Source organism: Calidris pugnax, unplaced genomic scaffold, assembly GCF_001431845.1.
Source record: "Calidris pugnax isolate Ruff unplaced genomic scaffold, ASM143184v1 scaffold4, whole genome shotgun sequence".
Lineage (NCBI taxonomy): Eukaryota > Metazoa > Chordata > Aves > Charadriiformes > Scolopacidae > Calidris > Calidris pugnax.
In genome coordinates, this window is record NW_015090781.1 from 2,248,396 (window position 1) to 2,270,830 (window position 22,435).

At 43.4% G+C, this 22,435-nt stretch overlaps 1 protein-coding gene across 2 annotated transcripts in view; it reads left to right on the forward strand.

Annotated features, from left to right (window-relative positions):
• LOC106897193 (chromosome unknown open reading frame, human C10orf76) overlaps window positions 1–22,435 on the forward strand; it is a 145,990-nt gene that overhangs the window by 27,325 nt on the left and 96,230 nt on the right. For both annotated transcript variants that reach the window (XM_014957686.1, XM_014957680.1), the window contains exons 14-19: window positions 684–785; window positions 4,579–4,637; window positions 5,868–5,933; window positions 7,017–7,086; window positions 8,916–8,976; window positions 11,798–11,886. In XM_014957686.1, coding sequence (XP_014813172.1) covers window positions 684–785; window positions 4,579–4,637; window positions 5,868–5,933; window positions 7,017–7,086; window positions 8,916–8,976; window positions 11,798–11,886 — 447 coding nt within the window. The remainder of the gene's footprint in view (window positions 1–683; window positions 786–4,578; window positions 4,638–5,867; window positions 5,934–7,016; window positions 7,087–8,915; window positions 8,977–11,797; window positions 11,887–22,435) is intronic.

Below are 22,435 nucleotides of genomic sequence, written 5' to 3' on the forward strand. Positions count from 1 at the left end.
GTAAAAAGGAGTGTATCCAAGAGAAATGCCAATGAACTGCTGTTCTGCCGCAGGTATGGAAAGCACATTTCTGCTCCCTGCTGTGTTGTGATTTCTCTAACACAAGCTATGATTGCTTCTGCTTCTTGATTTTTATAAAGCTGCTCTTTCTACCTCTCTTTTCTACCATTGCGATCATGCAGTAATTGTTACGTTACTGTCTCCTGTGTTGCTTCTGCAAGAGAGGCTGTTGTTGGGAGGGAAGAATGGAATTGATGTGGACCTTTTGGAACAGAAATGCCAAAATTGCTGAAACTGAGAAGGGTGTTTGCTGGGCGTGTTTCTTTCCAAACAGAGAATGTTAGCTGTGTTGGTTGCAAGAATTAATTGGGTATTGGTGAGAATATCTTGAGCTCCCTAGGCTGAGAATGTTGATGAGTGTTAAAACAGCAGGCTGAGAGCCCTTGAAGTGGGAAAAGGACAAAGAGTATCACTTTGCTGGGTACTTAGAGCAGGAGAAATGGTCTCTGGGGGATCGGTACCAATCAAAAATCTTTGCTGGGTGGTCATGAGGGAGGAGGGGGTCGGGTGACCCTGCAAACAAGCTGCTCCTATCCCAGATTTGTGAATCTGTGACTTGGTTCTCTGTGTAGTTATCTCTTGTATTGGTGGAGGGTAAATCTGTCTTATCTGCTTTGTTGCAGTTATAAGCTCTGCAGAGCTGCCTTTGGATGCTGATGTGCAAACTAGCAACCTGCTGATAACCTTCTTGAAGTACAGCTCGATTGTGATGCAGGACACAAAAGGTAAATAAATTCTATTGATGCAGCTGTGGATGCAGCAAGCAGTGCTTCTTGAAGTCGGGAGGGCATAAGAACATGTCTAGTGACTCCAGAAATAGACGTTAACTGATGTCCCTCTAGAGGACTGAAGATTCCACCTTTTGAGAAAATGAAACGATTTCTTATTGCAAGATAAGAGTTATGAGACTAGGAGAGACCTGATGCTGGCAGAAGAGAAGTCAAATATGGAAAGAATGTAATAATAATAATAGTACCTCATAACCAAGCCTTTCCCTGTGTGTGAGCATATCTGATTCCCAACTGTCTCTCAGAGACGGGAGGTCATGTCCAGAGAACTGTATTTTTAAGAACATTTAGAAGCTGACAGAAGAGGCAAAGCTCAGCATTAGGAGGAAATATTTCCTTTGGTACTTGCTGGTTAAACAGGTAGCTCTTTAATTATAAAGAGGACAGCAGTAACTTACACTATACTGGCAGTAATTTGCTTAGGAAGATATATTTCCATATTGTGCTTTTTGTTTCTCCTGCTAGTTTTGGGGATGTTAATTTCAGCCTGCTGGAGTTGAAATATTGCTTCATCTCCTGCTCAAGGTACCCAGGAGTGCTGTTTCTCCCACTGGTTGGATGGGCAGGGCTTTAGTGTGAACATAACAAGTGATCTTTGTACTGTTATTTCAGCCTATTACCGACTTTTTGCTGTTAAGTTAGATATAAAAACTGAAGAAAAATAGGAAGACAGCTGCAGAGCTATGATACGTTGATTATTGACCTTCATGAATGCTTGGCACTGAATAAGACAGCAGGCAGGAGAGTTTCCTTGTGCTTACTAACTTGCAGTGAAGTTCTACCTGCCTGTCTTGTTCTTATTCAGTATGCAAGCTAGTTGAGGAAAAAGTGAATAATTGAAATTAGGACCATAAGGGACTTCATGAAAATACCTAGTGCACCCTTGAAAACCAAGGCAGAATCAGGATTACCTGTATCTTTTCTCAGGGATGTTGCTAACAGCTTGAATGAAGACACTCTGAGAACGGAGTGTCATTTTTAGACTATCCATGCCCGTGTTTAACTGCCCTTGTTTTTAGAAAGCTTCACGTGCTTCATAAATTCTTTGTTATGATTTAAATGAATTACTAGTTATTTTCTCCCAACATCATCAAATAGATGTTGAGAACGGATTATTTCTTTCATTTTTGTGTCAGCCCACATTTGAAGTCTGCTTTCATGTTTCCTCTTGCTTTTGTCTTTAAGCAAAACCACATCAGTCTTTGCTCAGTCATTTCTTATAAATTACACACGTGAGGAGCCCTTACCAGCTCTCTAACCAGTCCCGTTTGCTTTTCTCAGGGTCTCTCTTGCTGATCCAAGTTTCTGATGGAGCAATTTTATGTTTTTCAAATTAACTTCTACACTTACTAATCACTGTAATGCGGGAAGTCTGCACAGGGCCTCGGGAGCTGCCCAACTGGGTTAGTTTCAGACGGAGTGAAATACGATAGAGGAGATTCCTTACTAATCAAGCCAGTGAGAGATGAGTTTATTCTGGCATGAATCAGGAGTTGATGTTTCTTTCTTGACTTTGGTTCTAACTTGTATAACGTTTGAAATTTGCGTTAATCTCCTTGCTGCCATGGTAGTGGTGTGTGGCAATGAGCTCCACTGACTCATGGTTTAAGTGTGCCTTCCAAACCAGTGCTTATTAATTCTGGTGGTTATATTCCTGTCCTTGGATTTTGATGCCTAACTCTTTTTTTTCTTGTGTAAGACCAAGTGAGTGACACCAATAGAGCAACAAAAGAAGAATGAGTAACTCTGATTTACTCCATGTGTGAGGCAGGTGGGAACACTGAGAGGGGAGGCTGGTTTGTTCCCCGTCCAGTTGTTTTTGTCCTGTCCCAGAGAGCATAATTTAGTAGATTGTGTTTGCTAGATCCCCCTCTTGGTTTCTCTCTTGTGTCAGTCAGGAGCAGCTGCTGTGGGAGAAACAAAAACTCTGCACCATTTTATCCCATGTATAAAATAGGGTTCATGCTGATACCCCTCCCCACAGGACGTGGTCTGCTTTCTTCCTTTCATGAAGGATGCTGTGAGAGTGTGAAATGCCTGTGTGAGTAACTGTGCGTAGCTGCCCCATAACTGCTGGAAATGGCATGATTTCACAACACATTGGCCAAAAGCAGAGTATTTGGAGTGAAATGGGAGCCTCTACAGCACGCTCCCCAGAGAGGGAAGTGGAAGCAGCACCTACAAGAATACACCAGGAGGCCTTACAATAGGAAAATAACAAGGCTCCAGTGTATCAGAGCTCTTTGAGGCCACTTCTCCTGCTTTGCTTGAGTAGAAAACTTCTCACTTAAACATTTTAGCTGAGGTAAGGAGACACAGAAGAGTCTTTTAACTCTCCCGTTCCAAAATTCCTCTTCATCTTAGTTAGTGCAGCAAGATGAAATCTGCATACTTCAGGGCACATCTTGTTAGTAAATATCTGTCCCTCAGCAGCACAGAAGAGAAAACAAAAGAGGCATCAAAGTAGACAGAACAGCTAGCTAAGCCCATTCTCTCTATTTTCGTAGATTACCGCATACACAGTAAGTAGCGAAGTGCTTGTAAAAGTGATCTACAGAGATGCAAGGAGTTTGTCTGATGCCGTCTTCTAATTTTGATGAAAGTGGTCTGACTCTTTCAAATTTACCTCTCCTCCAAGTGTGACTCTAAGGCAGGTGCCTGGGATGGCTTGTGCAGTAGTCTTCTGCACTGGAGAAGCTGTTGGAGGTCTCACGAATGTGCAGTTTTAAGCATCCTCAGAATTTAGTTAGAGGTGTGTCACTGGGATTGTTTTTTGGTTTGATTGTTGTTTGTGGGTTTGGTCGTGTGTGGGGTTTGTTTTTTTTTTTTTTTTTAGAACAATGATTTTTAAGATGAGCTTGACTGCACAATGCCTTGAACAACCCAGTTTTAGCTGGCCCTGCTTTGAGCAAAGATTGAACCAGAGGTTTCTTCCACCCCAAGTTACTCTACCACTGTATGTATCTTGGGGTTTTTGGTATTTCAAGGTTAAAGTTGAGAGAGAAGAGATTTAAATAATCTAAATAAAAATTATGTACTTCTGCCTTAGTTCCTCTCTATTTGTGAGTCTTCCAGCCCTCCAGCTGTCACTCAGGGCAAAAGGTGCTTGAAGTTGCAAGATGAACACAAGTTGTGGCACATGACTGGGGTGGAAGTCCTTCTTTCGTGGCTTTGCACAGAGCAGAGTGGGTTATATCTCTCAATATTGGGGTTAAAACTTAGGACTTTGAGCGTAATGCTGGGAGTCATTCTGCTGCATTGTGCTATGCTTCTACAGAAGATTTGCTGCTTGTTTCATAATCTACAGGAAAGGTGATCTTCTTCTTTCCATCTTGTCTAAGAGAGGGAAAAGTGCATCTCTGCGGTAATAGAAAGACAGGGACTGACCCCAGTATTTATATATATATGTATATATCTATATCCTGACCCCAGTATACTATCTGTGGAAGTGAAACAGAAGCTCCACTGATAGTTACAGTGCTGTTAGAGGTTCAAATCACACACCTGGCTGTTGGTGCAGACTGGTGACAAATTGGTGGGGTTTAGTGGGCAGGCTGGAGAGCGCGTGCTTAATGAGAACAGCGAGACTACAGGCTGTCATGGAGGAAGTAGGAGTTTGAAGAATAATCTCCAAGGCTGGGCTTTTCTCTTTCAATGCCAGCAACCTCACTCTTCAGCATTGCTAGGCTTGTGTGGCTCATGGAAAACTTGTTTTTTTTCTTTTTTGCAGATGAGCATCGGCTACACAGTGGCAAGCTGTGTCTGATTATCCTGACGTGCATAGCAGAGGTAGGTTTCTTGTGTGACACTGTTCAGCAGATGGTGTGTTACAGGACTCTGTCTGCACTCACATCCCCTGCCTCCTACTGAGGAGGAGCTGACAATCCACGGTGGTACTGAGCAGAGGACCTCAGGCACTTAATGTTTGGCTAATAAACCTGATGCAGTACCATTAAAACTGACTTGAAAATTGAGTTATCTTATTTGGGTTAGCCAACTCCCAATTCAAAGGGAATGAAGAGAGAAAAGAGTGGACCTCAGCCTTTTCTCTCTTAGGTGTTGAGTGACCTTGCGGTGTTCCTTTTAGATGAGTAATGAGCTAATGGCTTTCAGCCCTGTACTGTTCATGGTAAACGTGGGCGATGCCATATCCCTTCTGCTTAAGAAGGATATGTCTCTGAAAGCAAACCTCATGGTTGTAGGTCTCTCCAGCAAGGCAAGGAGGAAATCTGGTAGCGTGGGGAGAAAGCTATCACAGAGCTAAGTCAGCAGCCCTGGCTGAATGTGGTCCTGTCTCGTGGAAATTATGTCCTAATGACTTGATTTATGTCCTGGATAGTGATTGGGTTTGCGTGGCATTTGCATTTTGCTTGCTTGCAAGTAAAGACCTTTCATTCTTAACAAAGAATAAAAAGCAGCGATGTTGATAGCCAGTGTAAGGATTCTGAAGTAATATTTCTTCAGGGTGCAGCCTGGAAGCTAATCATCTGCATTTCAAATATTTACAATTAATTGTCTTTGGCACTTGAGTTCTTCAGGTGGGTGCACAGATAACACAAGATAAGAAATTGTGTTTCCACATAGCAAAGGCATGTTTTGGCTCTGATATTACACGGAGGGGTGTTTATTACCCAGCCTGGCTGTGTGTTATCTAGAGGAATGACTTGGATTTAGAGCTGGTCTTGGAATGAGCTTTGTCTGAGGCGTGGGACAGATGATAAACCTACCTGCTAGTACTGCAGTAACTTCTGGCATGATGGGTCCGTCAAAACACCAACGTAAACCTTTGTCCACACAGTCATGGGAACTTGTGAATTGGGAAGTGGAATTGGAATCAGCAGGGGTTTACTTTTGCATGACTGGGGACGTGTCGGGGCAAGAGGAGGTGACAGGTGCCTTTCTACCCTTACAGCTGTGTCGTTGGGGGTTTTACACTGAAACACATGTGATTTGAGAGTCAAGTGGAAGGTGATGGGGTTGGCTATTCATATCTCCTCCTTTTTCTTGCTCTTTTCATAGGATCAGTATGCTAATGCTTTTCTCCATGATGACAACATGAATTTTCGAGTGAACCTACACAGAATGGTGAGTCTTTTCCTCCAGATGGTCCTTTTTTTCTCCTTGGGATCAGAGCACAGAGGATTTGAGTCCCTGTATGTTGAAAACTGTGTCACAGACATCTAACCTAGATTGCTAAGGCACGTAGAAATACTGTGAGAAATGCAGTAGTTGGGGAATGATTTTGAAATAGCTTTCAGAATGTCTCACTCTTTCAAAGAACAAAGAGCTGGTTGCCCTCTTGGTTAATTCAGAGGCCTGTGTAGCTGGGGAGGGGCTGAGTATTATGTGGTCTCTGAGGAAATCAGTACCAGAGAGAACATTCTGCCTTAATCTTCAGCAAGCATTACCCCTCTTGATATATTAATAGCCAGCTGGAGTTACACTGAGTGCTCTAATTTGGCTTATGCTTCATCTTGGGTGGGGTGACTCTTCGAGAAGGAAAGTATTTTTTCCAGAGCTTTTTCCTGTAAGTGCCTGTGGAGGGAGTGTCCTTACCTGGCTCCTGAAGCTCTGTAGGTACAAGTAACTTGAATGGTTGTCCTAACTTGCTGCATTCTCTCTTTGTGATGCTGGTGAGTTCCACCTCATCTGACAGTGCAGCAGCACTTCAAAGTGTCACTGGTCCAGGACAGAAGCAAACACCTTACTTTATAGCGAGCATCCTGCAAGGAGGCTGGTCATTCCCACTTAAAGACAAACTTGCCATTCAATTCACCTTTCTGGTCTGTTACAATAAAGACCAAGGCCATTTAACACTGTTAACAATGCAGATTGGACTTGTGGGTCAGGGACAAATCAGTGTGTTAACCAAAGGGGAGGAATCGCTGTGGGATTTGTATTTTTTTGTTTCCTCCTTCCCCCTGCCCATGATCTAACAGTGCCCTCCAGTTACGTAGTTAAATAAAACCCCAGTGCTCAGTACTCTGCAAAGCAGGCACAATTCTGTTCCAGTCGTGGCCTTTAGGATCACTACAGGTGAGATTGCAGTTGGAGAAAAAGACAGAGGGAAGACTCTGCTGGTGACACTGTTTGCATGAAAAATACAGTAATACACAGAATGTCCCTTCAGGCTTCTACTGACTTCTTTTCATCTTTGTGTGTTTGAAGCCCATGCGACATAGGAAGAAAGCAGCAGACAAGAACCTGCCCTGTCGCCCGCTGGTGTGTGCGGTGCTTGGTGAGTGTTGTCAGAGCACTTGTGGTTCCCAAAGCATCTTCTGCAGAAGCCTCTTGGCCCCCTTTACCTGACTAAGTGACAATAGGGAGAGCAGCTGATACATAAATTCAGACTTTTAGGTGGGTCTAGTAACAGTTGGTCACAAGTACTTTCTAGATATTATGAGGGCAAAGCTACAGAAAGGACAGATGTTTGTTGGGGGAGGGTGTTTTCTGGGCATTTAGCCTTTTCTGAGCGTAAACCCCCAGGAGTGTGAGTAGCTGGGGTTGGTTTTGCATGTGGGTATGGAGGCTCAGTTGAAAGCTTTTCACACAGCATATGGTTAGATTCTGACACTCATAACTTGGGACACCAAAAGCATAAATGGGTGCAGAAATGGACACAGCCTGGATCCCTTAATGACTCTGAGGCCTGATGATATGGGAGCAGTTTCAGACTCCAGCGTTTTCAAATGGGTGATTGTTGAAGCCAAGACACAAAGCTGCATGAAGAATCTTTATAGACTTACCGGTTTTCATGCACTCTTTCCCTAGATTGTTTATAGTCACTATTGGGTTGTATTGCTGGGCTGTTGCCCCAGGAGGTTACATCTCACAACTGGTACCACTGGCACAGGTTAAGCATTTTATGCCCAAGTTGTGTTGGGCAGAGAACACACACATTCAGCATTCAGCTAGTGTTTATTACCTGAACCATAGCAACTTACCTCTTTTGACTGTATTTCTGAACTCTGCCTCTTATCCTCACTCTGGGAGGATTAACGTTAGAGATTGTCGTGGTTTTGGCTGGATTGGCCAATCAGAATGACAGATGCCCCTCCCTAAAGAAAGGAGAGGAAGAGATAAGGAGGTCTACAAGTTTAGAATGAACTAAACTACTTTAATGGAGAATTAATGTTAAAATCAAAAAGGAAATAATGAAATAGATCCAATATATTGGCATGTAGTACAAACATTGGTCTTACCACTCTGAGAACAAGCAGTTTTCTCCCTGTTAATTTCAGAGAGTTAGAAGAAGCCTACCCTAAAGAAAGGAGAGGAAGAGATAAGGAGATCTACAAGTTTAGAATGAACTAAACTACTTTAATGGAGAATTAATGTTAAAATCAAAAAGGAAATAATGAAATAGATACAATATATTGGCATGTAGTACAAACATTGGTCTTACCACTCTGAGAACAAGCAGTTTTCTCCCTGTTAATTTCAGAGAGTTAGAAGAAGCCTAGCTAAGATGTAAAATTACTGAACAGAAAGTTGGTTCTGTTTTACTTCAAACCGGAACAGAGATATTCTGCCTTTTTTTTTTCCATCCCTGAATGAGCCTTAAGCAGAAGCTTTGTCTGTGTTGAGATCAGACAAGGTTTACTTGCTTCAGAATTTATTTTAGGGGAAAAATATGTGTTCTCTACAATGTCTTCTTTCTAAACATCTAGGTTGTGTGTGGTTTCTGGTAAGAATGATTTTCTAAAATGTGCTTCTCAGTGGAATTTTCCATTAGTGACAAGGCTGGAAATGTGAGAACAATTCTAAGCATCAGAATTCATGGAGTATTCTTTATTTGATGAATAGTGGGGGGAAGCATATGGAGAAGCAGTGCCTCAAAGCAAATGACGTGCTCTCAGTTTCCAGTAGTTTTTTTTCTATTCCAGATGATGTCTAATTCTCTTTAAAATAAAAAAAAAAAAAAAAAGAGGGGAAGTTTTCTCATCTAAGCAGGACTATTGTCTGGTAGAGGTGGGTAGATGGACTAGTTTGACTTCCTCATTGTTGTCTACTAGAAGTTAACTGTAGCCAGCTCAATACTTACTTTATCATTTTCTTTTCTGTCAGATTTGATGGTGGAGTTCATTGTAACACACATGATGAAAGAATTTCCTATGGATCTCTATGTGTAAGTGTCTGTGGGGTGACTCGTAATTTCATTTTAAGTTTGAATTTAGGTAGAATTCTAGTCATAGAGCAATCTTCTGTCTGAAATAATACTTTGTGGCTGGTGGGGAGCAGGGTGGCTTTTCATCAGCTCTTCCAGCAATTTTTCCTACTTCTACAACACTCTGTGTGCTAGAAAATTGAAAGCGAAGTGAATTTCCACCTTTCAGACTGATTTCCTAATCTACTTCATCAAATACAAAGAGCTTTTCAATCAGAAAGGAGTTTCATAATACACAGTCATTGCAAGAATCCCTACTTCTAGAAACTAAATCTCGGTCTAGAGACTGAAAAGAGGGTTTTGAAGAACCAAGGCAGTGTGGAGACCGGGAGAGGTTTAAGCCTGGAATAACCTGCTAGGCAGCAAGGGGGAAAAGGAGAGAAGAGGACAGGGCCACTCCACATGAACACTCCATCTGTCCCAGGAGGCCCCTAGAATGCTTTGTTCTGCTTTAACCTGAAGGGCAGAAATAGGATTTAGGCAGAGCATTGGCTTTACCCTCACTGGACAGGTCTGAATTTCCCCAAGGCTTGAACAGCACTTTATTCTGTAGAAGGGATAAAGGTACGTGGGCTGTTTTCCCTTCATCTAACTTCTCAGCATGTTCTGATTTTGCCCAGATAATCCCACAACTACAGTGCCTTTGCAAGGCTTGTATAGTTCAATTCTGAGTTTGTGAGAAATGTTTTATTTTAATGACATTTAGGTAATTAATTGTAGATGGGTGTAATTCATTGGGATTTCACGAGAAAGGTGAAAAATGCTCGGGCTCAAAGGTAAGGGCACGTTTAGAAAACCCGTGAAAGTAAAAATAATAGGCAGTAGCAGCCATCAGTGGACATCTGTATCCATTAGTTTTGGCATGTCTGTGCAGTCCCTTCCCTGTGCTCCTGTCTGGAACCATCCCGTAGCAGACGCGGTTATTGCAGACAAAGGGGGTGTTCTGAATGCACAAACAGTGTCGTACTGCTCCGCAATACGTTTAAAAGGTGACAATATGAAGCTGCTCAAGGGAGGGCATATTAATATTTAAAAGAGAAATCCAGGTTGCTTTGACTAAGGATGGTTTTAGTCCATTATGTGTGTTATGAATCCTCAGCACAAAGATAAAAACCAGCCCCTTCACCGGAATGGATAACTTCATAACTAAAGCAGTGTGGTTTGGGAGTCTGGAGGCTGGTAGGTGGTGCTCTGGCTCCTTAGAGAGGGGTGAGGAGGTGCCTAACGACCTAGTACCCCTTTTCTTCTGTGCCTTGATTTCACCCAAAAGCTTTATGCTGCTGTATACCACCCCAAGGTTTCAATGCTGAGGTGTCCACAGATTATTTTGCATTAACATCTATTGCAATTACAAAGGAAACGTTTTAGCCTTTGTCAGATTCTCTCTGATCAGTGCCTTAAATAGTTTTATTGTAGAGGCCAATTTGAGTCTTGCAGCCAAGCAAATACGTAGGTGGAAAGGTACTGGGCATTGTCTGGTAACAGCAGCATCAGAAATAGCAGGTCTGTCCCCAGAGCGATGGCTGTTCCTGAGCTGGAGGCAGCTGTCTGGATCCCAGCTGGTTTGCTTTCTTTTCTTGTTTGAATTTATGACAATCCAATTTGAAATACAGCACTTAATGTGATGTTCAGCTATTATAAATGGTTTTACCTTTATTCATCTGGAGTTATTTTCAGTCCTTACTCCAATGTGGTATTTTTGGGATCATCTAAAGGTCTGAAAAGAATACTGTATCCCTCTTACATATTATTTCTTAAGGCTTGTTAAAGCTTTATTTTGAACTCTCCTGCATTTTGAATAAATTCTGTGCAATTTTTTTTTTTAAATTTGATTTCTCTAGGTTTGTCTGTTGTGTAGTGTCATTCAGTAGTGTCTTTTCAGAGAGATGTTGATATTTATAAGTTAATGTGGTTTTGAGAAATAAGGATTTGGGGAAAAAGCAAATTTTCCTTTTTGAAGTCTACCTTCTGTTTTATTATTATTTTTTAATGTCAATAATTAAAAATAGCTTGATCTAACAAATTCAAATTTGTATATATTTTCTGTCTTGTCCTTAATGATAGCTAGTGGTAGAGAATTGACTTGTTAGATTGTATATTTAGTTCTGATGTTATTTCTGAAAAAAGCTTGTGCACCTACGAGTTTGTATGAACTTTAGATGGTGGAGAGACCTACAGGATTCAGAGGCTTCACGAGTCTACATACTAGCTGTGTGTTGGGGATTTCACAGCTTGTAGCTGTATTTCTTGATCATTCCGAAGCTCATACTTAAATTATTTGTCTAAGCAGACTGGAAAATTTGACAGGTCTCTTTCTTACTCAGTCAAACTAAAAAAACTGCTTTTTGTTCAAGTCTGTATTTCCTTTAGCCTCATCATTTGGGCCAAAGAAACTCAAAAGCTCCATTGTGTCCAGATTTTACAAAATCTGAGCACAGTATCTTGTACATACGGATCCTGCAAGTTAAGTAACACCTATTGTAGAGCTCACCAGGCCCTCAGGTAAGGCCAGCAAAGAATGGAAAGTGTTAATTAAATATAACTTGTGTCTGTAGTTGGTCCAATTGTGTTGAGCTACAGGGGGTGCACAGGCCCCCTTCTCTCCTCTCTTCTGGTCCTTTCTTGCGGGTGTTGCTTCCCTTTAGGACCCCAAACCCATGAGCCCCATCCTGCTCCGACAGGCTTTGAGTTTGTTTCTGCTGATTTCAGAGGTGTTTCCAGGTTTGATGTAGAATTGCTAGAGAAATGCAATGTAACTAATCCTTTGCCCTCTCTTTTCCAGGCGGTGCATTCAGATCGTGCACAAGCTGCTGTGCTACCAGAAGAAGTGCCGAGTGAGGCTTCATTACACCTGGAGGGAGCTCTGGTCAGGTACTTTGCATCTGTGGGGACAGTCAGATAGGAACAGCCCGGAGTGGGTGGCTGTTTGGTGGCCATGACTGTTTCTTCCATTGTACGGGGTTAAACAGCGAGCAGCGATTCTGATAAAGCATCTTTATTTTGCTTCTTAGTTGCTACATGCAAATTACCTCTTTTTGAAAGCCAGGTCATTATCATAATGGGAGCTAATTTACTTTCTTGTCTGGCCATGATCACCATGGTATCCAAACGCCTTTGTTTTTCTGTTACATTACCTGAATTCCTCTCCACCTGATTGGAGAAATGGAGTAACGTTTTATGCAGTAGCGATTCTCTCTCAGGTATTTGGAGTAGACAGGAGGTAGGCTTTTGGGTAAAGGGAGGTGAAACCTTACCTTCCCTTTTTACAGTAAGAGAGGGGTACACACAGAACAGCTTCTTCTGAAGAGCAACCTGGAAATGTCAGTGGGAGGGAAGAGAGGCTTTTAACTCTGACCTTTGCATTGATGGCAGATAGTCTGGTTCGTGCCACTGGCATCTATGATTCTATCCTGAAATAGATAAATATTATGGGGTCTGACTTGTTTCTCATAATCTAGTGGATGTAGCCTTGGAGAACTGTTTCATGATGGAGTTGTTGTGTGAGAGGTCTGAGGAAGGGGGTAGCAGAACGGATGATGAGACCTGACAGGCTTCTTTCGTGGATATGGTGTGTGCTTCCATTCTTATCTTGCAAGCAGTGCAGTAGCTCAGCTAGGAAAATGCAGTTAATCCCCTTGCTGTTGTGGCTTAAACAAGAGGTTTATGAAAATTCAAAGCAACGTGGCCCTAATTGTGTATTCCTGGAGCTGTGCTTGAGACCTGGGATCAGCGACTTGGCTGGTGTAATGCAGCTCCCATCAGAAATTTGAGAGAGGATGACTTCTGAAGAAGGTGGTGATGAGTGGTTTCTGAAGCTGTTCTCAATTAACACTGAGTGCTTCCCTCCAGTAGCTTTGCACAGCTGAGGGTAGGTGCAGAGAAATGAACCAACAATCTGAGTCACTTTCAGTTATTAAATTTTCGCCTTGTGTGACATGTGGCCCATTCAGACTTTCTAAATTATTCCTGTAGAAGGTGAAGTGGGTGCCCCTAATTAAAGGATTAGCAATTTTTTTTTTTAGATTGTTTTCTTTAGAACAGAGCCCCTAGAGGCATGGCTGCAGTGTAGTGCCAGTTCAGGAGAGGAGTGTGTACGCTGGGGACGTCTGTTGTGAATAGAAATTGCATCTGACAGTGTGATACCTTCTCAGCAGTTACCTGTGAACTGGGTCCATTCCTATTTGGCCAGGCTGTGCTGGGTTTTTCCCACACCCTGGCAGTATGTACACCTCAAATAGAATTCCTTTTGTCTGCAGGTCCTGCTTCACAATTCAGAGAGCACGCTGTTAGGCATCTTTCGGTTCTTAACTTTCCCTTTTTTTTTGAGGAAAAAGTAAACATCCTTGCTACACACTGAGATTTAGTGTCTTGGGATAGTCTCGTTAGCTGTCACAGAATCCCAGAATGCTATGGGGTGGGAAGGGACCTCTGGAGATCATCTAGCCCAAACCCCTGCCAAAGCAGGGCCACCCAGAGCAGGTTGCACAGGAACGTGTCCAGGTGGGGTTTGAATGTCTCCAGAGAAGGAGACTCCACCACCTCCCTGGGCAGCCTCTGCCAGGGCTCTGCCACCCTCACAGCAAAGAAGTTCCTCCTCGTGTTGAGATGGAACTTCTTACGTTCCAGTTTGTGCCCGTTCCCTCTTGTCCTGTCCCCGGAAAAAGACCGGCCCCATCCTCCTGACACCCACCCTTGAAGTATTTATAGGTGTTGATCAGATCCCCCCTCAGCCTTCTCTTCTCCAGACTAAAAAGACCCAAGTCCCTCAGTCTTTCGTCATCAGAGAGATGCTCCAGGCCCCTCATCATCTCTGTAGCCTCTGCTGTGCCCTCTCCAGCAGTTCCCTGTCCTTCTGGAACTGGGGAGCCCTGTCTCTCATTAGCTGGTGTTTGTATAGTGTTTAGGAAACGTGAAGTGCCTCAGAAGTGTTAAGCACTGCACGTGCTTCCAAAGCCAAGCAGTAAAGCAAAAGGAACTCGGATGGGTCAGGTTTCTGTGCAGGACCTGCTGTGTGTGCACACCTGATGTAGCTGAAGAACTCCACGCTTACTGTAGATTTCTGTAGGGAGATCCTCTCATGCGGGAGTAAATTGCAATAAGAATGTTTCAAATTTTGTCGTGTAGGATGCTGAGGTGAACAGAGATATCCTTCAGTAGCTGTTAGGGGATTCATGCAGGCAGGAAGGCCCTGGGTTGAATGGAACGTGCACCTGTAAAAGGGCACATCCTGGCTGCTCCAGGTGTGCACTTCGAGTGCTCTGTGGGGCAGACTAAATGCCAATCGCCAGCCCTATCTTCAGACATATTTCATAATTAACTCTTATCCCTGGCAGGGCTGCTCTTCGATTCCCCAGAACGCTGCTCCCTTTGGTGTGAAAGAATGACCATTTTTCTGATCTTGATCTATGATTCCAAACTAGAGCACAGGGACTCCTGAATTCATTTCTATCTTTTATATGAGCATATTCCCCTTCGGGCTTTTATTTTGGATCGAAGGATTAGTTATCACTGCTGGATGAACAGCTAAAAGGGAGCAGCTATTCACTGTGAGGCCTGAGATCTCAGGTGCCCCATCAGGCATGCTTTAACAGGAGGACTTCAAGCCCACACTTGTCTTCTTGAATGACAAGGTGTGTGATGACTGAAGCAATGCCCCTGTTGTGCAGTGTGGATAATAGCAGTGGAAGCCCCCCGACAGAGCTGAGTGGAACAAAGAAGCTGGAGGGAATTGGTGTAAGGAAGTACTGAAAGAAAAGGAGAGAATTCTACCTGGCACGTAAGAGGAGGAGAGTTGTTTCAGGCAGAAAATCAAGTGGGAAGAAGACAAAGGGGATACTGTGGGGTAGGCAGTGGGTATAGGGTGCGGAGGAACCGAGATAAAGGTTGTAGGTGGAAGCAGGAGCAATGTATGGAGCCTTCTGTTCACTTACCAGTTCTAATGTTAGCTGGTCTCTAATTAAGGAAAGCCACTCGTGTGTCATCTGATGGATAGACGCTCTTCCTTTGTGGGTGATCTGTCTTCAGTGTGGAAGGCCAACAGCACTTTGAGAAAGTTTCTGCATTTTTTTATTTTAAATTGCAAAGATTTCAGAGAAAAGCAGTGGAGCCCAGGTCTTTGGTATTTCTTAAGACATTTATCAGGCTGTTTGTGGCATCTGTAATACTGTCTGGCTTTCTGTGTACACCACAACATGGCACATTGCTTACATATGATCTTAACTTCTGTTGGACTTCCTTTTTCAACATCTGAGCTTGAGGAAGAGCAATATTGTTACCGAGTCTTTGGTTGTGATCCAGCCTTAGCTTCCCCATTAGACTAATTCTTTCATGCTAAGTCAAGGGACCAGGACTATGGTGCTCAATACAGTATAAATCTAGCTCTGCTGAGCAAAAGTGCTTAGCTGACAGAATGATAGAATTGTGGAATCATAGAATTGTCTGGTTTGGAAGGGACCTTTCAGATCATCCAGTCCAATCCCCAACCTCACTCTGATACAAACCATCACTAACCCATGGCTCTAAGCACTATGGCAACCCGGCTTTGAAATCCCTCCAGGGATGGGGCCTCAACCCCTTCCCTGGGCAGCCCATTCCAAGGTTTAAGAACCCTTTCCATGGAAAAATTGTTCCCAATCTCCAATCTGAACCTCCCCTGGTGCAACTTGAGGCCATTTCCTCTTGTCCCATGGCCTGTTCCTTGGGAGCAGAGACCGACCCCCCCTGGCTACACCCTCCTTCCAGGGAGTTGGAGAGAGCCAGAAGGTCTCCCCTCAGCCTCCTTTTCTCCAGGCTGAACCCCCCCAGCTCCCTCAGCCTCTCCTCATCAGACTTCTTCTCCAGACCTCTCACCAGCTCCGTTGCCCTTCTCTGGACCCGCTCCAGCCCCTCAAGGTCTTTTTTGTGGTAAATGTGATGCAGGGGTTTGAGAGCTGGAAGCAGGACTGACAGAAAGGAAGATCTGTACATGGCAAAAGCAGTATATATGAGCTGTCTGTAGCTAAAAACAGTGTGAAAATAAGTATCAGATTGCTAGGTGATCTAGATTCCGGAATATCCTAAGAGTGTCGGAGAGCAAAAACAATTTGTGATTTGATTACTCTAGAAAATGATTACCCAACACAGTTATTGATAGGTGGACCAGACATTGAGATCCAGAGATGCCTGTTGATCTTGGTTCCTGTTTAATAGACCTCTTCAGCAGATGATTAGCTCCAGTTCTATCCTCTGTGGTTGGTGTGGCTCTTCCCTTTGAGCGCTGAAGAAAATCTTCAGGTTTTTCTTCTGTGCCAGTGTTACTGTTACTGGTGATGACTAGGCCAGAAATTTGGCCACGGTCAGAAACCAGAAGTGGTTGTGATTGTTTTGACCTGTTCCCTTACAGACAATTTGGCCAAAGGGAAATCTCCTGGACTGCTGTGTCAGGTACCTTAGACTTTTTAAACACTGATATATTGAATGTCAAGTGAAAGGTACTTTATAGAGCTGATATGGAAACTTTACTCAGTAACAACCACTTCCCTGCTTTCAGAAATAGCACGTTATGCCCAATATTTTTATTAAGTTCTTCTTGTCGTGTGAAAGTGAGGTTGATTTTGCTGGTAATAAAGGCAAGGTTTGGGTTTTAACTGTTGAACTCTAACTAGCTTGTACAGCACCTGAGTGATGGAAGGTGCTATATATGTTGATGTTGTCAAGCACGTATAAGCTATGCCGAAAGAGTTTTCATGAGTCATTTAATCTTTTTATATAAAAAGACCTCATTTCTTCAACTCCTCCCACCTCAAAATTAGTAATGCTTGAGCAATTCACTCTGAGCTTAGGGGGTGCAGGTAACTTTTTTGCAGTTGCTATGGTTTGCTTTAAGCAAAAGCCATGTTTAAAAAAACAGAAAAGCAATTCTAATACAGCCTTATAATAGCAAGAGTACATCATAAAAAAATCTTAAATATAATAGTGAATAATGTTGAAATAGCTATTTATTAGGGCAATTGGATCTAAAATCAGATTCAAAATGAGTTTTACCATTGGTAAGTGTTGAAGATCAGTTTCCAAACATATTGTAACATAAGGGCTACAGTTTTTTTAGCTTGTAGCTTAGTTGGTCAGTGCTGAATGCACTGGTGAAGTGAGTGTGTAGCACAGTCAAGAAGTTAACTTTTCTTCATTTTTCTTTTAGGGTTATCAAAGCAGACCTTTGCAGTGCCACTGGACAGAATATACAATGTAGACTCTTTAGATCTTTTTGTCAGTTTCTCTGTTTATAACATGAGGTTAATAATGCTTCCAAAATCTTTTTGGGTGAATACTAGAGAAGTGAAAGGTTCATCTGTGGAATATTGTAAAATAAAAAGCAATATCTGTTTTTTGGGGAGGAGGGAGGGAACAACTCCACTTTCAGTATACATAACATGCTTCCCCTTACACAGTGCATGTTTAAGGTGGTATTGTTTAGTCACTTGTAGTTTGCTTTGTTATTTCTGCAGCTGAAATAATTATTCCTAATAGCATTTGTTACTTACAGCGTCTGTGGTTCTCCAGCTGTTGATAAGGTCTCCTTCAGCCCTCTGAGTTGTGTTGCTGAACAGTCTGGAAATCGGGTGATGTTGCATCTCCCCTTCGTGTCTAATCCTGCTGTCACTGTCACATTCTGCAGCAGCTGCCTGGCACGGGGAGCTTGTCTTTTTGCAGCTCTTGTGGAGGCAGGATTTGTATACTGGTGTGCCAGACAGTCTAGTTCACTGGTAAAATGCCTGATCACTGGATGCCACGTGAGTTTCAAAGGCTATAGAGCAGCTTGACCAGGCTTAAATAGTTTAGGAAAAAGAAATAAGGACTGAAAACTTGATTTTCTTCCAAACTCAGATTGTCTTATGTGGTTTTAAAAAATGCTACCAAAGTTCAAGATCCAACAGCGCTGTCTTCTGCATGATTCTGAAATCTTAAGAGTTCTGAGGAAGCAGTCCTGTTCCAACCGATGGTATAGATAAGGCTGCTGTGGTAATTTCTGTGCTATGAGGAATTCTATAATATAGTAACAAAGAAAGAAATGTCTTTAAGCTGTGGAGGTTATTGCAAGCATAAGAGAACAGTCTCTTCAGCACAGCATCTTCAAAGGTGACTGATAAAGGTCATGTGTAGGGATAGGCTAGAAGGAACAGGAGCTTGTGTGTTAAGTGTAAAATGCTTTCATAGAATGGAATCTATGGTGAGCACAAAGGTCTGTTTGTCTCCCTTAAAGGGTTCGACTTGAACTTACTGTTTTGGGAAGAAAAAGAAGTCGTTATGTGAGAATTGACCTTTCAAATACCTTCCAGCAGAAATGCTTTCTGACTTAACTGTGCTGCTTATAAACTGTAAGGAGATCTATAGAACAGATGCTAGACTTTTAACACCTTTGTAGGTCAACATACTCTACCTAATGCAGGTTTTGCCTGGTGCTTACCCTCTTGTTTTTCCACGCCTTTTGATAGTGTGATGCTGGCTGATGCTACACGTCGGGATCTGCAGGTGACTGAGAGATCCCAGCCATGTGCCACATGCCGTGCTGGAGATTTGGGATCTCATGAGTCGTTTGGGTACAAGGTGATGCTGGTGTTTTAAAGAGAGTGCCATCTCGCTGGGGAATGAGGATGGAAGTGGGAAGGATGTGCTCCCTCTGCAGTTCCCAGTGACTGTTCAGTGGGAGCACCAGGAACTGAGGGAAGAAGAGGCAAAAGCACTGTCCAGGCTGGTTAAAGGTTTGCTGCTGAGCAGCAGCAATGGGAGTTGAAGCTCTGAGTTGAAGGGGTGCGTAGGTTTTGGAGCTGGAGGGGAAGTCCTTCCTCGACTTGCGAGGATGGAGAGAGACTTGGGAAGATGAGTTGGAGGTGATAGTGTGTTAGAAGGAATAAGAGACCCCGAGCATAGGAGGGACTAGGTAGGCTGAGCTGTGGGGTTAGAGGGCTAAGGAGGCTGGGAGGTGTTACAGATAGAAACTTTTGGTTAGGAATCATTGCATGGTCTGGAAAGGGAGCACTCGAGCATTTTTAACTCTCAGGGATGGGACTAAATATCCATTTCCTATTCTCTTATTTGAGTGCCTTCCTGGGACCATACTTCAATGTGGTGAACTGCAGAATAAGAGATAGTGTTTAGCTTAGGTGTGTATCCTGGGTATTGTTATCCCCTGGTGCTTCTTAATGTACTTTATGCTTGAAAGGAAAGGATGTTTTATTCTCAGAACGATGTTTTGACCATTTCAGCCATGTTTCTGACTTCTTTCTCTGTGCCAAGAAGGACATAGACAGGATTTTGCAGGTGTCATATTAGCACCCTGAGGGCAGAGGTGCTTAGTTCTAGTGAGGGTCTTTAGAATTCCAATGAACTGGGTCAATAAGTTGAAGCTTTGGAATTAGTGTTTATTTCTAAGTGGCTCGGTAAATCAGTATTAAAATTGTGGTTAACTTGCATTTTATGTAATGTCCTCAACTTGCCTCACCTTTACTTGTAGACAGGTGACTGACAAGCTTTATTTCTGATCCTTACCTTTGAAATAGAAAGAAAAGAAATAATATGGGCCAGCCATTTATTAGAAAACCCAACAGGTTCACAAGCTCTTGTGCTTGTTGACTCTAATGAAGTTTCTGAGGAGGTGGAATAATTCTGAAAATCTATTGGAAAGAATATAGTTTCTCACAGAAACTCAAGGCTGTAACTGTTACATGCCATGGGATGGATAGTGGGAGTTGCCAGCCCTTAGTGTTGCCTGTTTTCTTTACTGGTAGGAGTGGAGGTGCTTGGTTGGACACGTGGTTCTGTGGCATGAGCTTGGTACAAGAGTGCAGCTATTAGTCCTGTTAGCTCTTTGGGTGAATTTAGGAAAGGATTGAAATGGAAAGATAGTTCTATAAAATTAATTTTGTTTGGAGTCATGCTGTATGTTTTGGGTTGATAGTAATGGATTTATTTCATTTGTACTTCTGGTGGCACTCCATGTTACCCTGAAGAATACCCCAGTCTCATCTCAAAGCCCACTTACAGGCAGAAGACATGTAAAGTGCAGAAGGAAGACTGTGAATATCTGCTTGTAGTCTTCTGCTGCTATTTTCAACTGGTGGTCCAATTTCATGTTAACCTTTCCACACTACCTCCATCAACCAAAGATAATAAAATGCTTTTTGGTAAGAACACACAGCGATTTGGTGAAATGTACTGGTATAAGTCTCCCAAAGTAGTGTAAGAAATGCAAAAGCTCAGTGGCTTTCTTGTAAAGGAGGATGTTCTAAATTCCCTGCGTGGAGCATTTTTAGGAAGCATCTGCTTTTACTTAAGTCCTTCTTAGTGTTCTGTTACTTAATTTTAGTTACTGTCACTTTATTTTAATGTAATAGTGATGCTAAAGAATTTGGCCCTGGTTGCCAAATTCTGGAAAGAAAAAGAATAATACAAGACTTGTGGCTGATATTGATCACCTGGTAAGATCAGGGTGGGAATTCTTCATCAACAGAGCCTTGCTTAGATGAGCCCAAAGGAAATTTAGTCATTTAAGGGACAGAAGTCTAGTAACCTTTTGGTCATCTTGCCTCAGCCTGGCAGTTCTTATCCGGATATGTTCCTCTGTCCTGCAAATTACTTTTTAAATAAAGCTAGCAAACACAGGAGAGTTTGATTGTGAATCCCTAACAGTTTGCAGGTCATGGTGACCAAGTGGAGACGGTGTGATAATTTCTCCTGGGAAACAGTCCCATTGATAACGGAATTGTTGCAGTCAGAGCTGTTCACAGCCGTTTCTTTGCATGGGGGGGTTGCAGCATTCAGAGTGCAGTGATTTATCCTTGTGTCCCCTTTTGTTTTCAAGAAGCAGCACTCCTGGGTCCCTTACTTTGCTCTTTTTCCATGTTCTCACACAATGTTTCTGCTCTTTCTCCAGATGCTCCTCCTTTTCTGTTTTAAAACCCCATCCAAAATGTGCAACCATAACTCCCAAGACTACTATTTAATTAACAGTGCAAACCTGCGCTGTCAGACAGAGCAGAACAGAGCTCAGTACTTCCCTTTACTCTAAAGAGGAATGAACCTTGTGGGTGTGTGCTTTTTTATTTGTAAGAAAAAGAAACATATTGTTCATCTGAGCTCTAGCTGAAGTTGGGAAAATTTGGTTTCTTTCTTCCTGCTTGCTGGATTGCTATCAAGCAGCATTGCTCTGGCATCAGCAATCAGCATTTCCATTAAGCTTGCAATTTTCACACCGTTGGCTGTGGTTGGGTGGGAACAGTGAGTACCAGGAACGGGGACTATATAAAGAAAGTAAAGGGCTGGAAGTGAAGTGGCCTGCTCGACTGATCCTGGGAGCAGGGGGTTATGCCAGCATGTGCTCCAGCCCTCTGCCAAGCTGCTGTTTCTCATTAAGAACACGGGCTGCTTTTGTGCTGCTTGTAGCCTGAGAGTCATGGGGAGGAGAGGGAGCAGCTGTAGAGTGTGGAGATGCTGGTTTTGGGGAGCCTGCCAATAGCTGGCTGCTCTCTGCCACGGAGCTTTGGGGGCTGGGAGCAGGAATTCGGCAGCGCCTGTGGCAGCAAGTGGGGTGGCAGCAGTTAGAGGAGCCATCCATGGGATCATGGAATTGTCAGAGTTGGAAGGGACCTTAAAGATAATCTAGTCCAACCATAATAAAAAAAGAAACAAAAAAAACCACCGACAGTAAACCATATTCCCAAGCACCATGTCAACCCGTCTTTTGAGTGTCTCCAGGGATGGTGCCTCAACCACTTCCCTGGGCAGCCCAGTCCAAGGCTTAAGAACCCTTTCTGTGAAAAAATTGTTCCCAATCTCCAATCTGAACCTCCCCTGGTGTAACTTGAGGCCGTTTCCTCTTGTCCCATCACCTGGGACTTGGGAGCAGAGACCGACCCCCCCTGGCTACACCCTCCTTTCAGGGAGTTGGAGAGAGCCAGAAGGTCTCCCCCTCAGCTTATCTGGAATCATGAAACTGTCAGAGTTGGAAGGGACCTCTAGAGACCCTCCAGTCCAACCCCCCGGCCAAAGCAGGGCTGCCCAGAGCACATCACTCAGGAGCATCCAGGCGGGGCTTGAAGATCTCCAGAGAAGGGGACTCCACACCCTCCCTGGGCAGCCTCTGCCAGGGCTCTGCCACCCTCACCCCAAACAAGTTCTTCCTCCCATTGGAGTGGAACTTCCCATGGTCCAGCTTGTGCCCGTTGCCCCTCGTCCTGTCCCTGGGAACCACTGGAAAGAGTCCGGCTCCATCCTCCTTCAACCCACCCTTTAGACACTTGTCAGCATGAAGAAGGTCTCCCCTCAGCCTTCTCTTCTCCAGGCTCAAGAGCCCCAGCTCTCTCAGCCTTTCCTCACCAGGGAGATGCTCCAACCCCCCCATCCTCTCTGTTGCCCTACGCTGGACTCTCTCCAGCAGTTCCCTGTC